This window comes from Anomaloglossus baeobatrachus, chromosome 4 (assembly GCF_048569485.1).
Source record: "Anomaloglossus baeobatrachus isolate aAnoBae1 chromosome 4, aAnoBae1.hap1, whole genome shotgun sequence".
NCBI classification, from domain to species: domain Eukaryota; kingdom Metazoa; phylum Chordata; class Amphibia; order Anura; family Aromobatidae; genus Anomaloglossus; species Anomaloglossus baeobatrachus.
Genome location: NC_134356.1, coordinates 233,286,884 through 233,302,143, shown reverse-complemented (window position 1 = coordinate 233,302,143; position 15,260 = coordinate 233,286,884). Strand labels below are relative to the sequence as shown.

Genomic DNA, 15,260 nt, shown 5'->3' with positions numbered 1-15,260 from the left:
ATAACAACTCACTGGTGGTGGCCGCAACTCATAAAGAAAAAATCTGGTGACAGGTTCCCTTTAACACAATTGCAGACAAGTTAAAGGGGTTGTCCACTACAGGACAACCTCACCTTAAAAACTTTAAGGCCCCATTTAAAAAAAAATCAGAATAGTTTCACATCTTGCAGCTATTCCTGGCAGATCACATGACACTGTTATGTGATATGTCTGCTGCAGTCAATCAGCGACCGTTGGCGGGTTTGCAGCCTTTAATACCTCATCTTCTTTGACAAAATATTTAAGATTCATGAAGCTCTATGGGCCCATGTGCTGTACAAGAAATACATTGGCAGCACAATGGTACCATGGGAGCCCCTGTTTAGGTCCAGATCCCTGTATGTGGGTTAAAGGGTGAAGGTCAAGATCCCCCTTCATATGGAGTGGCTTCAACCAAAACCCTATGAAGAGCTGCTACGCTATCAAGAATGAACTTCATTACATCTCCACGGTTCTGAAACTGTCAGCCATGTACAGATTCTGCAGAGACAACAAGGTTAATCTGATGATCAGTTCCATCTTACCTAAGGGGCTGATCAGTAATTTGTATATTTACTTAGATCCTAAATTAAAAAACAAAGGAGAAATAAAATATATTGTCCAAAAAACCACTTGTACTTTACCTCGCCATGAACACCAGCCTGACAGTCGAAATAACACTGGCACACGGCAGTATACAGGGTCACCCTCCAGGTAAGGTAATGCACCGATAAGAGGGGCACTGAAGACTCCATGCACACACTTGCCCATAGCAGGAATTCAAGAGCCTGAAATAAAGATGCATTAAATAAATATTTACTAATCTGATAAAAGGTAGTAATATGACATTTATGGGGGATGAAGTGTTTTATATCTAGGATGTCAGTAAGAAATTGGTTTACAGATACTAAAGCAATAAAAAACAGCAATTAGGCCATTAATGTTGAGCACTGAGATTTATTATTTCATAAATGCTGATAAATATGTGGACATAGACAAGTAGAGCAAACACAGACTACTGTTATGTTTGTAAAACCCTGTGCAATACCCTATTGTGGCCACTAGAGGTCACCACCGCATAAGTTATATAACATCCTCAATAATAAGTATTCCTTTATTGCCGCACTTTATTGAGTCTAATAACTTATTTTTGACAGGAGATGGTTAAATAGTAACGACAACAAACATTAGCAGCTCTGTCATAAACCTGGACAGTAAAATGTTAATGTTAATGCTATGGGCTAGTACAGGTCTGCAGATAAATGTAGCTGTGCTGAAGGTCACTTATTTATTCTTCTTTCTATGACCTACTTGCCCATATAGATGGCTTAGAAGGGGTGATCTTACTAACCATTGCCCCTTTTAAAGGGTTTGTTCAGTATATTATATAACTTTGTAAAGAAATCTAACATGGAATCCTAACTGTGTAATGTACTCACTGTTAGGATTATGCTGTTTCTATACTTCCAGTCATCATCATGTGAGAGCTAGAGATGAGAAAAAAAAGTTCCAGGATCTTGATCCAATGTCCACAGCTACACTACTGTAGTGAAAACTTCCTTAGCCGACATCATGGACACATGGGTATTAATAAGGCTGTTTGTTACAAGGGCTCACATGATTGATGTGTGTGGTGCTATGGCATCTTGATGTTGCAGGAGCCCTGTAGATGCCATAGGCACTACAGTGCCAATAGAGGACGTTTGCACTGGTCTGCTTCTCCTGCCATAGGATACCAAAACTGTAGCCTGTAAATCTAGTTACTCATCTCCAGTGAGTGCTCACATGCGATTTTCACACTTGCGATCTTGTGCCAAGTGCTTGCCCTTTGGCTTCTATCCATTGAGACGATGTCACGGCTGTCTCTCTGCATTATGAGACTAGTTACAGGTTCAGGCCTAGAGTCTCTCATGGCAATATAAGACTCTTTATATTAAACATAGTTTCCTTGCTTTTGGTGAGCAAAGGGTTACTGTCAGTTTCTCCTTGCCAGCAGCATTCTCATTACCTCTCCTCAGGTGCTTTTGGTTTGGGACCAGCCCCATTCCCTATGTATGCCCTCTTCTCCCAGTATACTGCGGCCGTGAGTTGGACCTTATCTTCTGTTGTTATCCCCTTTTTTGTCTTTCCTTTCCCTGGTGTTGTATTAGTGCAATGGTGGGACTAGCATTCCTCACATGCCCGCTCACTAGCCAGGGTTATTACAGGTTCTGCCAGGGTCTCAGACATCCTATTCGGCAACAGACGCGGACCTGTATGAGATTTGCTAGGAGTGCAGGCGTCCATCTTCCCCCTCACTGGAACTAGGGCCAACCGTTTGTTACATCACCACTGCAGTCCGCTCCAGCGACTTCTGCTCCGATCGCCAGGCGACGCCGTGTTCCTGCCGTGGATGGTGCTGGTGATGGGAGAGGAGTCAATGCCAGCGGCACCGGTGGGCGCAGGCTCTGATCATCCACTGGGCTGGGTTATCTTGGGATCTGCAGTACCACTGGCTGACTGTGGGTGGCGTGTGTCTTCCAGCTGAAGTTGCCAGCGTTCAGCTACAGCCAATGGGAAGACACCACACCCTTCTTAGTTCCCCTCCTGTCTGCTGACCTCTGCCAGAGATAGTTCTGATTCCCTGGCTCCTGGTCCGCCCTATTCTGTTTTGTGATTCCTGTGTGCTGACTTCTGCGTGTTTTCTGACTACACTTCTGCTTGCTGTTTTTGTACCTCGCTGCCCGATCCGGATTTGACCTCTGCTACGTTTTCTGATTACGTCCTTGCCTGCCAATTCTGTCCCTGTTCTGCTATTCCTGGTTTGACCCTGCCTGACGACTAAGCTTATCAGACTGCAGCCTTCGACAGGTAGTGGTCTCCAGGGCCCTGTGTAATTCCAAATCCCTGTATTGGGGTTAAAGGGTTTCAGGGTTCTGGGGGTCCTGCTTGGTGAGTGGCTTCCCTCTAGTCTGTCCATTACATCCCCCTGAGTCTGTTAATCCACGCGGGTGTTAGACCGTTGTAATACTGTCCCCGGTGTACCTTTGTTTTGTTGTGTGTTGTGCTGTACGCCAAACTTTCCCTAGTCACTACATGACAGACGAGTCAGAAAAGCAGAAGCAAAAGTGGTCGGCAGGTGATCACAAGTACGCATATGAGTGGTACATGATAAGTGTCAGGGTTGTAGATCCTGCTGAATCCTAACAGCGAGCATACTACACACTGATTCCAGAGGTTAAACGCTCTGCTAAGTTTTAAATTTGTTCAGACAACCCCTTAACTTGTAGATCTATCTACAACATTTGGTCTACTAACAAAAAACACAAAAACACAAGTATGCTCAGTGAAGTGATAAATATGTAATTTTCCTACAAGTTCTCAGAAATTGAGTGCTCAGAAATGTTCATGTGGCTTGTCACTAGTCCCATTAATATAGATTTAAAAAAAAAAAAAAAATTGTTTGTGTAGGTTGAAATACCTGTTTAAATAGGAAATTTGTTCTGGAATTATAAAAATTAACAGTCAATCCAAGGAAATTATGATAATTGCTGCCATTCCTTTTCCTGGCTCATAACTGCTGAGCTAACTCAAGGGGTCACCCTTTTCCATACAAACACATGATAATAAAATATACATGTGAGGCGTGATGAATGCATTCATACTATATACTCTAGCCACTTACAAGGTATCTTTGGATTATAGGGTAATTCGCAAATAAAAAAATGATCCTCTATCCCCAGGATAGGGGATACTTTGCATATTGCTGGAGGTCTTACCATTGGGAGAATTCAAGGCTTTAATACCCCAGGAATGGTGCTTGACAGCCCTATCTTGAACTGAGCAGAATTTTGATCTCTAAAGGGTGCTTTACACGCTGCAATATCGCTAACGATATATCGTCGGGGTCATGTCGTTAGTGACGTACATCTGGCGCCGGCAACAGCGATGTCGCAGGGAAGGTAAGTCCATGTGACGGGTGTTAGTGATGTTGTGCGCCACGGGCAGCGATTTGCCCGTGACGCACAACCGACGGGGGCAGGTACACTCGCTAGCGATATCGATACCGATATCGCAGCGTGTAAAGCACCCTTTAAGGGTGCTTTACACGATGCGATATCGCTAACGATTTATCGTCGGGGTCACGGTGTTTGTGACGCACATCAGGCGTCGTTAGCGACATCACAGCGTGTGACACATACGAGCGACCTTCAACGATCGCAAAAGTGGTAAATATCGTTGGTATTGGAGAGGTCGTTCAAACACCAAATATCGTTGTCTAGTGAGTAGCGAGGTTGTTTGCCGTTCCTGCGGCAGGACACATCGCTGTGTGTGACACCGCAGGAACAGGGAACCTCACCGTACCTGCGTCCCGCCGCCAATGAGGAAGGAAGGAAGGAGGTGGGCAGGATGTTTGGCCCACTCATCTCCACCCCTCCTCTGCTATTGGGTGGCCGCTTAGTAACGTCGCTACAACGACGAACGAACCGCCCCTTTACAAAGGAGGCGGATCGCCGGTTACAGCGACGTCGCAGGGAAGGTAAGTACGTGTAATGGGTGTAAGCGATGTTGTGCGATGTTGTGCGCCACGGGCAGCGATTTGCCCGTGACACACAAACGACGGGGTCGGGTATGCTCGCTAGCGATATCGATACCGATATTGCAGCATGTAAAGTACCCTTTAGGTCTATCATTGTCTGTGGGATTGCTAGAAAAAGTTGAATCCTCTACATCGCTATTTCCAGCAATGAATGGAGGAAAGGCCAAGCATGCACACCTTCACTCAATTTAAAATGGGGATGCAGAGTCCCATTCTCAGGAATTTAGAGCCCTGATCTTGAGATTGTGGTTCCCAGCGATCACCACATTATCATTCAGATACAAAATAACTTTAGATTTTGGAAATTAGCCTTTAATTATTCCCAATAAACAAATGTTCCAAATAAAATGAAGCAAATCTGTCCAATGATCCTTCCTCTCATATGTATACAGTATTTTAATATATGGCATCTCCTTCTGCCCCTCTGTGTGTCCAGCTTCTCATAGCTGAACAGATGTTCCTATTATTATATGCTAAAACTACATTTCCTATCAGTTCCCTGCTTCCTTTCAGTGCTGCAGGCCCCTTCTTCTGCTCTCTTACATGCTTCCTGATGAAAGATAGATAGAACACAACATGGCAATTTTTATTTATATGGATACGGTGACCACTGATTGTTTTGTATGTAGTGACTATGATCCAATATGTGTCAAATATTTATTACTATTTACAAACTCCACATTTCATTGATGAATATATGTTCATTGGGATCTTCAGAGAATAATTAAGTACACCCCAGCATACATAGATCTGAGCATTGAATAGATGATCTGTGGAACAACATACCTGGCAGTGCAATGAGAATGCAGTGATGGTGTATATATTTTATAAGCTGCTTTTCATGAATTGGGCAATTTCAGTAGGTACAAATGGTGCTGGTATTAAATGTGTTACAGATGTTTTATTAGACAGGCTCATTAGGTGCACCCAAGCACTCTCAGCCAACAGTAATAGAATTATCGGAGGATGGAACTATTAACATCGGAGGTTGACAAAAAGCAGGGAAGAGGTCATCAATGGAGAAAGGGATGTGAGGAAGTTGCAAATCAGTGCAAATGTAAAATGTGCTTATCTTTATGGCACACGTGTGTTCTCCGTGATAACGGGAACTTTCTCCTAACCTGTCCCTGGAAGTCGCTGTCCGTGCTGCTGATCTTCAGTCTCCGGTCCTGCCGACTCCCCGCTGCTGCTGCTTCTGGACGCAGTGAAGTGAATATGCAATGAGCATAATGAGCGGTGGTCGGAAGCAAGTGACAGCAGCGGCAGAGACAGCAGGGCTGGAGAAGGTGAGTAAAGAAATTTATTTTTTTACAAACACGTGTGTTTTCTCCGGTGCGTGTTGCACGGATCACATGTGTGCGGGCCGTGTGACACCCGTGATGCCGGAGAAGAAGGGAATTTTGTTTACTTACCGTAAATTCCTTTTCTTCTAGCTCCAATTGGGAGACCCAGACAATTGGGTGTATAGCTACTGCCTCCGGAGGCCACACAAAGTATTACACTTAAAAGTGTAAGGCCCCTCCCCTTCTGGCTATACACCCTCCCGTGGGATCACGGGCTCCTCAGTTTTAGTGCCAAAGCAAGAAGGAGGAAAGCCAATAACAGTTTTAAAGACAAATTCAATCCGAAGAACAACTCGGAGAAGTGAAACCATTCAACATGAACAACATGTGAACCCGAAAAACCAAAAATTCCTCAGAAAACAGGGCGGGTGCTGGGTCTCCCAATTGGAGCTAGAAGAAAAGGAATTTACGGTAAGTAAACAAAATTCCCTTCTTCTTTTTCGCTCCTAATTGGGAGACCCAGACAATTGGGACGTCCAAAAGCAGTCCCTGGGTGGGTAAAAGAATACCTCGTGATAGGGCCGTCAAACAGCCCTGTCCTACAGGTGGGCGACCGCCGCCTGAAGGACTTGTCTACCTAGGCTGGCATCCGCCGAAGCGTAGGTATGCACCTGATAATGCTTGGTAAAAGTGTGCAGACTCGACCAGGTAGCCGCCTGGCACACCTGCTGAGCCGTAGCCTGGTGCCGTAATGCCCAGGACGCACCCACGGCTCTGGTAGAATGGGCCTTCAGCCCTGAAGGGACCGGAAGCCCAGCAGAACGGTAGGTTTCCAGAATTGGTTCCTTGATCCACCGCGCTAGGGTGGATTTCGAAGCTTGCGATCCTTTACGCTGACCAGCGACAAGGACAAAGAGAGCATCCGAACTGCGTAAGGGCGCTGTGCGGGAAATGTAGATCCTGAGTGCTCTTACCAGATCCAACAAATGCAAACTTTTCTCAACCTGATGGACTGGATGAGGACACAATGAAGGTAATGTGACATCCTGATTGATATGAAAGGAAGATACCACCTTAGGTAGAAACTCAGGAATCGGACGTAGGACCACCTTGTCCTGGTGAAAAACCAGGAAGGGGGATTTGCATGAGAGTGCCGCTAGCTCGGACACTCTCCGAAGAGACGTGACCGCCACTAGAAAAGCCACTTTCTGTGAAAGACGAGAAAGGGAAACCTCTTTCAAAGGCTCGAAAGGTGGCTTTTGGAGAGCAATCAGAACTTTGTTCAGATCCCAGGGCTCTAACGGCCTCTTGTAAGGGGGAATGATATGACAAACCCCTTGCAGGAACGTGCGTACCTGAGTAAGACGTGCTAGGCGTTTCTGAAAAAATACAGATAACGCTGAGACTTGCCCTTTAAGCGAGCTGAGCGACAGACCTTTTTCCAACCCTGATTGCAGGAAGGAAAGAAAAGTAGGCAATGCAAAAGGCCAGGGAGAAGCTCCCTGAACAGCGCACCAAGATAAGAATATTTTCCACGTCCTGTGGTAGATCTTGGCTGAGGCTGGCTTTCTAGCCTGTCTCATGGTGTCAATCACCTTACGAGATAATCCTGAAGCCGCTAGGATCCAGGACTCAATGGCCACACAGTCAGGTTCAGGGCCGCAGAATTCAGATGGAAAAACGGCCCTTGAGATAGCAGGTCTGGCCTTTCTGGTAGCGCCCATGGCTGGCCTATCGTGAGGTGCCACAGATCTGGGTACCACGATCTCCTCGGCCAGTCTGGGGCGACGAGGATGGCGTGACGGCAGTCGGCCCTGATCTTGCGCAGCACTCTGGGTAACAATGCCAGAGGTGGGAACACATAAGGCAGCCGGAATTGCAACCAATCTTGAACTAAGGCGTCTGCCGCCAGAGCTCGGGGATCGTGAGACCGTGCCATGAAAACCGGGACTTGGTTGTTGTGCCGTGACGCCATCAGGTCGACGTCCGGCATCCCCCAGCGGCGACAGATCTCCCGAAACACGTCCGGGTGAAGGGACCATTCCCCTGCGTCCATGCCCTGGCGACTGAGGAAATCTGCTTCCCAGTTTTCCACGCCTGGGATGTGAACTGCGGATATGGTGGAAGCCTTGTCTTCCACCCACGTCAGTATCCGTCGTACCTCCTGGAAGGCTTGCTGACTGCGTGTTCCCCCTTGGTGGTTGATGTACGCCACCGCTGTGGAGTTGTCCGACTGAATTCGGATCTGTTTGCCTTCCAGCCACTGCTGGAAGGCTTGAAGGGCAAGATACACTGCTCTGATTTCTAGGATATTGATCTGAAGGGTGGACTCTTCCTGAGTCCATGTCCCTTGAGCCCTGTGGTGGAGAAACACTGCTCCCCACCCTGATAGACTCGCGTCTGTCGTGACTACTTCCCAGGATGGGGGTAGAAAGGTCTTTCCTTTCGACAAAACAGTGGGAAGAAGCCACCACCGAAGAGATTCCTTGGCCGCCTGAGAAAGGAAGACTTCTCTGTCGAGAGACGTCGACTTCCCGTCCCATTGGCGGAAAATGTCCCATTGTAGTGGACGCAGATGAAACTGCGCGAATGGGACTGCCTCTATTGCTGCTACCATCTTCCCTAGGAAGTGCATTAGGCGTCTCAAGGGGTGTGACTGGCCTTGTAGGAGAGATTGCACCCCCGTCTGCAGCGAATGCTGCTTTTCCAGTGGAAGCTTCACTATCGCTGAGAGAGTATGAAACTCCATGCCAAGATATGTCAGCGACTGTGTCGGGGTTAGAGTTGACTTTGAAAAGTTGATGATCCACCCGAAACTCTGGAGAGTCTCCAGTGTAACGTTCAGGCTGTGTTGGCATGCCTCTTGAGAGGGTGCCTTGACCAGTAGATCGTCCAAATACGGGATCACAGAGTGACCCTGAGAGTGTAGGACTGCTACTACTGCTGCCATGACCTTGGTGAAGACCCTTGGGGCTGTCGCCAGCCCGAATGGCAGAGCTACGAACTGAAGGTGTTCGTCTCCTATAACAAAGCGTAGAAAACGCTGGTGCTCTGGAGCAATCGGCACGTGGAGATAAGCATCCTTGATGTCTATTGATGCTAGGAAATCTCCTTGAGACATTGATGCGATGACGGAGCGGAGGGATTCCATCCGGAACCGCCTGGTTTTCACGTGCTTGTTGAGCAGTTTTAGGTCCAGAACAGGACGGAAAGACCCGTCCTTTTTTGGCACCACAAACAAATTGGAGTAAAAACCGTGACCTTGCTCCTGAAGAGGAACAGGGGTCACCACTCCTTCTGCCTTTAGAGTGCACACCGCCTGCAGAAGAGCATCGGCTCGGTCGGGAGGTGGAGAAGTTCTGAAGAATCGAGTTGGAGGACGAGAACTGAACTCTATCCTGTACCCGTGAGACAGAATGTCTCTCAACCAGCGGTCTGTGACCTGTGGCAGCCAAATGTCGCCGAAGCGGGAGAGCCTGCCACCGACCGAAGATGCGGAGAGAGGAGGCCGAGAGTCAGGAGGAAGCCGCCTTGGTAGCGGGTCTTCCGGCTGTCTTTTTTGGACGTGACTGAGTCCGCCAAGAATCTGAGCTCCTCTGATCCTTTTGCGTCCTTTTGGACGAGGAGAACTAGGACCTGCCTGAACCTCGAAAGGACCGAAACCCCGACTGTCCTCTCTTCTGTTGGGGTTTGAATTGTCTGGGCTGAGGTAAGGAGGAATCTTTACCCTTAGAGTGCTTAATGATTTCATCTAAGCGCTCCCCGAACAGTCGGTCACGAGAAAAAGGCAAACTGGTTAAACATTTTTTGGAAGCAGAATCTGCTTTCCATTCCCTCAACCATAAGGCTCTGCGTAAAACCACGGAGTTGGCTGAAGCCACTGCCGTACGGCTTGTAGAGTCTAGAACAGCATTAATCGCGTAAGACGCAAATGCAGACATATGAGAGGTTAAGGAAGCCACCTGCGGAGTCGAGGTACGTGTGACCGTGTCAATCTGGGTAAGACCAGCTGAAATAGCTTGGAGTGCCCATACGGCTGCGAATGCCGGAGCCAGAGACGCGCCAATAGCCTCATAGATGGATTTTAACCAGAGCTCCATCTGTCTGTCAGTGGCATCTTTAAGTGAAGCACCATCTTCCACCGCCACTAAGGATCTAGCCGCCAGCCTAGATATTGGAGGATCCACCTTGGGACACTGGGTCCAGCCCTTGACCACCTCAGGTGGAAAAGGGTAACGTGTATCCTTAAGCCGTTTGGAAAAACGCTTATCCGGGTAAGCGTGGTGTTTCTGGATTGCCTCTCTAAAGTCAGAGTGGTCCAGAAATACACTTAATTTACGCTTGGGATACCTGAAGTGAAATTTCTCCTGCTGTGAAGCTGTCTCCTCCGCAGGAGGAGGAGGGGGAGAAATATCCAACATTTTATTGATGGACGCTATGAGATCATTCACTATGACGTCACCATCAGGTGCATCCAAATTGAGAGCGGTCTCAGGATCAGAATCCTGACCAGCCATCTCTGCCTCATCACACAGAGAGTCCTGCTGGGACCCCGACCAGTGTGATGAAGTCGAGGGCCGCTCATAGCGGGCTCGTTTAGGCTGTCTGGGACTGTCGTCCGAGTCAGAGCCATCACCCTGGGATGCCACAGATACCCCCGGATCCCGGAGCTGTCCCTGAGGGGGACCGGGAAGTAATAAGTTAACAGAATCCATGGTCTGAGGGACTGGTCTGGACTGTAATGTTTCAAGAATTTTAGTCATAGTCACAGACATTCTGTCAGCAAAGGCTGCAAACTCCGTCCCTGTCACCTGGACAGTATTCGCAGGGGGTTCTGCCTGAGACACCTCCAGCAGAGGGTCCGGCTGAGCAAGTGCCACAGGGGCCGAGCACTGCACACAGTGGGGGTCAGTGGAACCAGTCGGTAGAACAGCCCCACATGCGGTACAAACTGCATAGAAAACCTGTGCCTTGGCACCTTTGCGTTTTGCGGTCGACATGCTGTTGTGTCCTCTGTTAGTAATCTAGGAGGATATATAGCAGAGACTATCCAGTGACCGTACAGTGCAATGTATAGCTGCAAGCAAACAATACAAATATACACTTCGGTATCAGTGGGGGTCAGCCCTTGAGGGCAGCTTACCGCCCGCTGAAAAGCGGGTGTGTGGGCACCAGAATCCCGTGTCTGGGTCTCCCAGTCTCCTCTCTCCAGCTCAGACTGCACATGTAATGGCTGCCGGCGTCCTTGTGAAGAGGGGCGGACCGTGGGTGTGCCTCAGACAAAAAGCGGGAAACTAGCGTCCCACTGTGCCCAGTGTGAGGGCTGGAGTATGTAAAGCAGACTCCAGCCCCCAGCGCTGACGATCTCCACAGCGTCCCACCCCCACCCTGACTGGCAGGTCTGGGGGTGGTAACGAACCGAAACTAGGCCGCAAAAGCCGGGGACTCGAGTAATAAGCGCGGCCGTCCTATGTGCACGGTCAGCGCGGAGGTCCCCGGCGCACCACAAGTCCCAGCCGCGCCGCAGCGCTACTGACAACAACGGTCGCGCAGCAGTTTCAGACACATGTACCTCTCTCAGCAAGGCTGCAGATAGGCCTGGCACCAGCGCGCAGCGCTGTAATCCCCGGTGCACTAACACGCCCAGCAATGCTGTGGTGTGCGCGCGATATGTACGGGGATACAGAGTACCTTGTCGTAGCAGGGCCTTCCCTGACAGTACTCAGCTCCATTCCAGCAGGTTCTCCGGGTCTGTGGATGGAGCCCGGCCTCAGTGCCTGGAGACCGGTCAAATCCCACTTCACCCAGAGCCCTAAGGGGGATGGGGAAGGATGCAGCATGTGGGCTCCAGCCTCCGTACCCGCAATGGGTACCTCAACCTTAACAAACACCGCCGACAAAGAGTGGGGTGAGAAGGGAGCATGCTGGGGGCCCTATATGGGCCCTCTTTTCTTCCATCCGACATAGTCAGCAGCTGCTGCTGACTAAACAGTGGAGCTATGCATGTATGTGTGCCTCCTTCGCACAAAGCATGAAAACTGAGGAGCCCGTGATCCCACGGGAGGGTGTATAGCCAGAAGGGGAGGGGCCTTACACTTTTAAGTGTAATACTTTGTGTGGCCTCCGGAGGCAGTAGCTATACACCCAATTGTCTGGGTCTCCCAATTAGGAGCGAAAAAGAAAAACGGACATGTCTACGTTGCGAGCAAACAGCCACACGTACACACGGTCCATAGCAAAACACGCACATGTGCGCAGACCCATTGATTTTAATGGGTCTACGGGTGCCCGTGTCTCCGGCACGTGAAGAAACGGACCAAACACGTACCGGAGACACGGAGGTGTGAAGGAGGACTAATAAAGGATTAATGTTAACCCAATAAATGGACAAAACAACCAGGCAAAATATTTTAAAATTGAAAAACAAATTAGGTCTGTACCTAAAAGTGTTCTTTATTTACAGATAGACTTTTCCCAACAGGTCTGCTATTGCTGGCTCTGGGTATAACAGTAGATTAAACTTATAACTTAACTATTCTTCTTTTCCTTGAACCCTAATAATTTGGCTATTATATTGTAAACATACTGAAAAATTATACAATGCAAATGACCTGCTGATTTTATAGGTTGAACACTTTAAAGTGGTTATCAAACCACGGCATATTGATGACCTAGCCATAGAATAGGTCACCAATATGAGATCGGTGGTGGGCCAACACTTGGTATGGCCCAGATTGGCTGTCATTTGCTCTGACGGCTGCCTGATCTAAAATATTGAAGGCAGCTGTAAAGCACAGCTGCAATCAAAAGGGTACTGCAGAATTGGTCATATTCAAAGAATACAGCAGTGCCTGCTACACATTGCTTTGGGCTGCACTTTGCAGTCCACTGCACCCCCACCAGACAGTGGAGCCGCAGTGCTATAGCAAGTGCCCTGCCTCCTTTATGGCTTACCCCACGCATTTTGTAGTGGCTACATCTGGTACACCAGTTCAGCCATGAGCTATGGCTCCTTTGATCAGCTGATCGCTAGGGTACCAAGAGTTAAGGTACCGTCACACATAACGAGATCTCTAGCGAGATTGCAGCTGAGTCACGGTTTCCGTGACGCAGTAGCGATCCCGTTAGCGATCTTGTTATGTGTGACACCTACCAGCGATCAGGCCCCTGCTGTGAGATCTCTAGTCGTTGCAGAATGGTCCAGGCCATTTTCTACAAAGGCGATGTCTTGCTGGGCAGGACACATCGCTGTGTTTGACACTGTGTGACAGGGTCACAGTGAGTGCTGAGATCGTTATACAGGTCGCTACTGCAACCTGTATTGTTCCTGCATCGCTGGTAAGATCTGACTGTGTGACATCTCACCAGCGACCTCCCAGCGACTTACCTGCGATCCCTATCAGGTCGCATCGTTTTCGGGATCGCTGGTAAGTCGTTGTGTGTGACTGGGCCTTTAGCCCATCCTAAGAATAAGCCATCAATATTAAAATCCTAGAAATCTCATTAGCAATTTTCCAATATATATGCAATGCTATGAAATTGGTTTAATCCAATCTTGTTAAATAAAAATAGCTGACAGTCATCCAGATCAACTGAATTAGGGGGGGTCCGGCCAGCCATCCAATTTGTAGGCGGTCCTAATCTCACCCAAAAGATTATATCAAAAGTGGAGATAAGGATTGGGCAATAGAAATTTCAACACCTAATCCTTTTATATGAGCCACTAAGGGGTACTTCACACACAGCGAGATCGCTACTGAGATCGCTGCTGAGTCACGTTTTTTGTGACCTCATTAGCGATCTCGCTGTGTGTGACACTGAGCAGCGATCTGGCCCCTGCTGTGAGATCGCTGCTCGTAAAGGCCCCGTCACACTAAGCAACATCGCTAGCAACATCGCTGCTAACGAACAACTTTTGTGACGTAGCAGCGATGTTGCTAGCGATGTTGCTGTGTGTGACATCCAGCAACAACCTGGCCCCTGCTGTGAGGTCGTTGGTTGTTGCTGAATGTCCTGGGCCATTTTTTAGTTGTTGCTGTCCCGCTGTGAAGCACAGATCGCTGTGTGTGACAGCGAGACAGCAACAACTAAATGTGCAGGCAGCAGGAGCCGGCTTCTGCGGAGGCTGGTAACCAATGTAAACATCGGGTAACCAAGAAGCCCTGTCCTTGGTTACCCGATATTTACCTTTGATACCAGCCTCCTCCGCTCTCACTGTCTGTGCCGGCTCCTGCTCTGTGCACATGTAGCTGCAGGACACATCGGGTTAATTAACCCGATGTGTGCTGTAACTAGGAGAGCAAGGAGCCAGCGCTAAGCATTGTGCGCTGCTCCCTGCTCTCTGCACGTGTAGCTACAGCACACATCGGGTAATTAACCCCATGTGTGCTGTAACTAGGAGAGCAAGGAGCCAGCGCTAAGCATTGTGCGCTGCTCCCTGCTCTCTGCACATGTAGCTACAGCACACATCAGGTAATTAACCCCATGTGTGCTGCAACTAGGAGAGCAAGGAGCCAGCGCTAAGCATTGTGCGCTGCTCCCTGCTCTCTGCACGTGTAGCTACAGCACACATCGGGTAATTAACCCCATGTGTGCTGTAACTAGGAGAGCAAGGAGCCAGCGCTAAGCATTGTGCGCTGCTCCCTGCTCTGTGCACATGTAGCTGCAGCACACATCGGGTAATTAACCCGATGTGTGCTGTAACTAGGAGAGCAGGGAGCCAGCGCTAAGCGGTGTGTGCTGCTCCCTGCTCTTTGCACGTGTAGCTGCGTGCACTGGTAACCAAGGTAAATATCGGGTTGGTTACCCGATATTTACCTTAGTTACCAAGCGCAGCATCTTCCACGCGGCGCTGGGGGCTGGTCACTGGTTGCTGGTGAGCTCACCAGCAACTCGTGTAGCCATGCTCCAGCGATCCCTGCCAGGTCAGGTTGCTGGTGGGATCGCTGGAGCGTCGCAGTGTGACATCTCACCAGCAACCTCCTAGCAACTTACCAGCGATCCCTATCAGGTTTGATCATTGTTGGGATCGCTAGTAAGTTGTTTAGTGTGACTGGGCCTTTACACACAGCCCTGGTTTGTTTTTTTATTGTTGCTCTCCCGCTGATAAGCACACATCGCTGTGTGTGACAGCGAGAGAGCAACAATCCTGAATGTGAAGGGAGCAGGAGCCGGCGTCTGAGAGCCTGCGGTAAGCTGTAACCAAGGTAAACATCGGGTAACCAAGGTGGTTACCCGATATTTACCTTTGTTACCAGCCTCCGCAGCTGTCACGCTGCCAGTGCCGGCTCCTGCTCCCTGCACACGCTAAGTTAAGCGGTGTGAGCTGGTAACTAAGGTAAACATCGGGTAATCATACCCAATGTTTACCTTAGTTACCA

General features: G+C 48.9%; 1 protein-coding gene across 2 annotated transcripts in view; it reads right to left on the bottom strand.

Moving 5' to 3' along the window:
- The window catches only part of CFAP54 (cilia and flagella associated protein 54), a 680,590-nt gene that overhangs the window by 631,391 nt on the left and 33,939 nt on the right, over nt 1-15,260 (bottom strand). For both annotated transcript variants that reach the window (XM_075344744.1, XM_075344743.1), the window contains exon 6: nt 663-806. In XM_075344744.1, the coding sequence (XP_075200859.1) occupies nt 663-806 (144 nt within the window). The remainder of the gene's footprint in view (nt 1-662; nt 807-15,260) is intronic.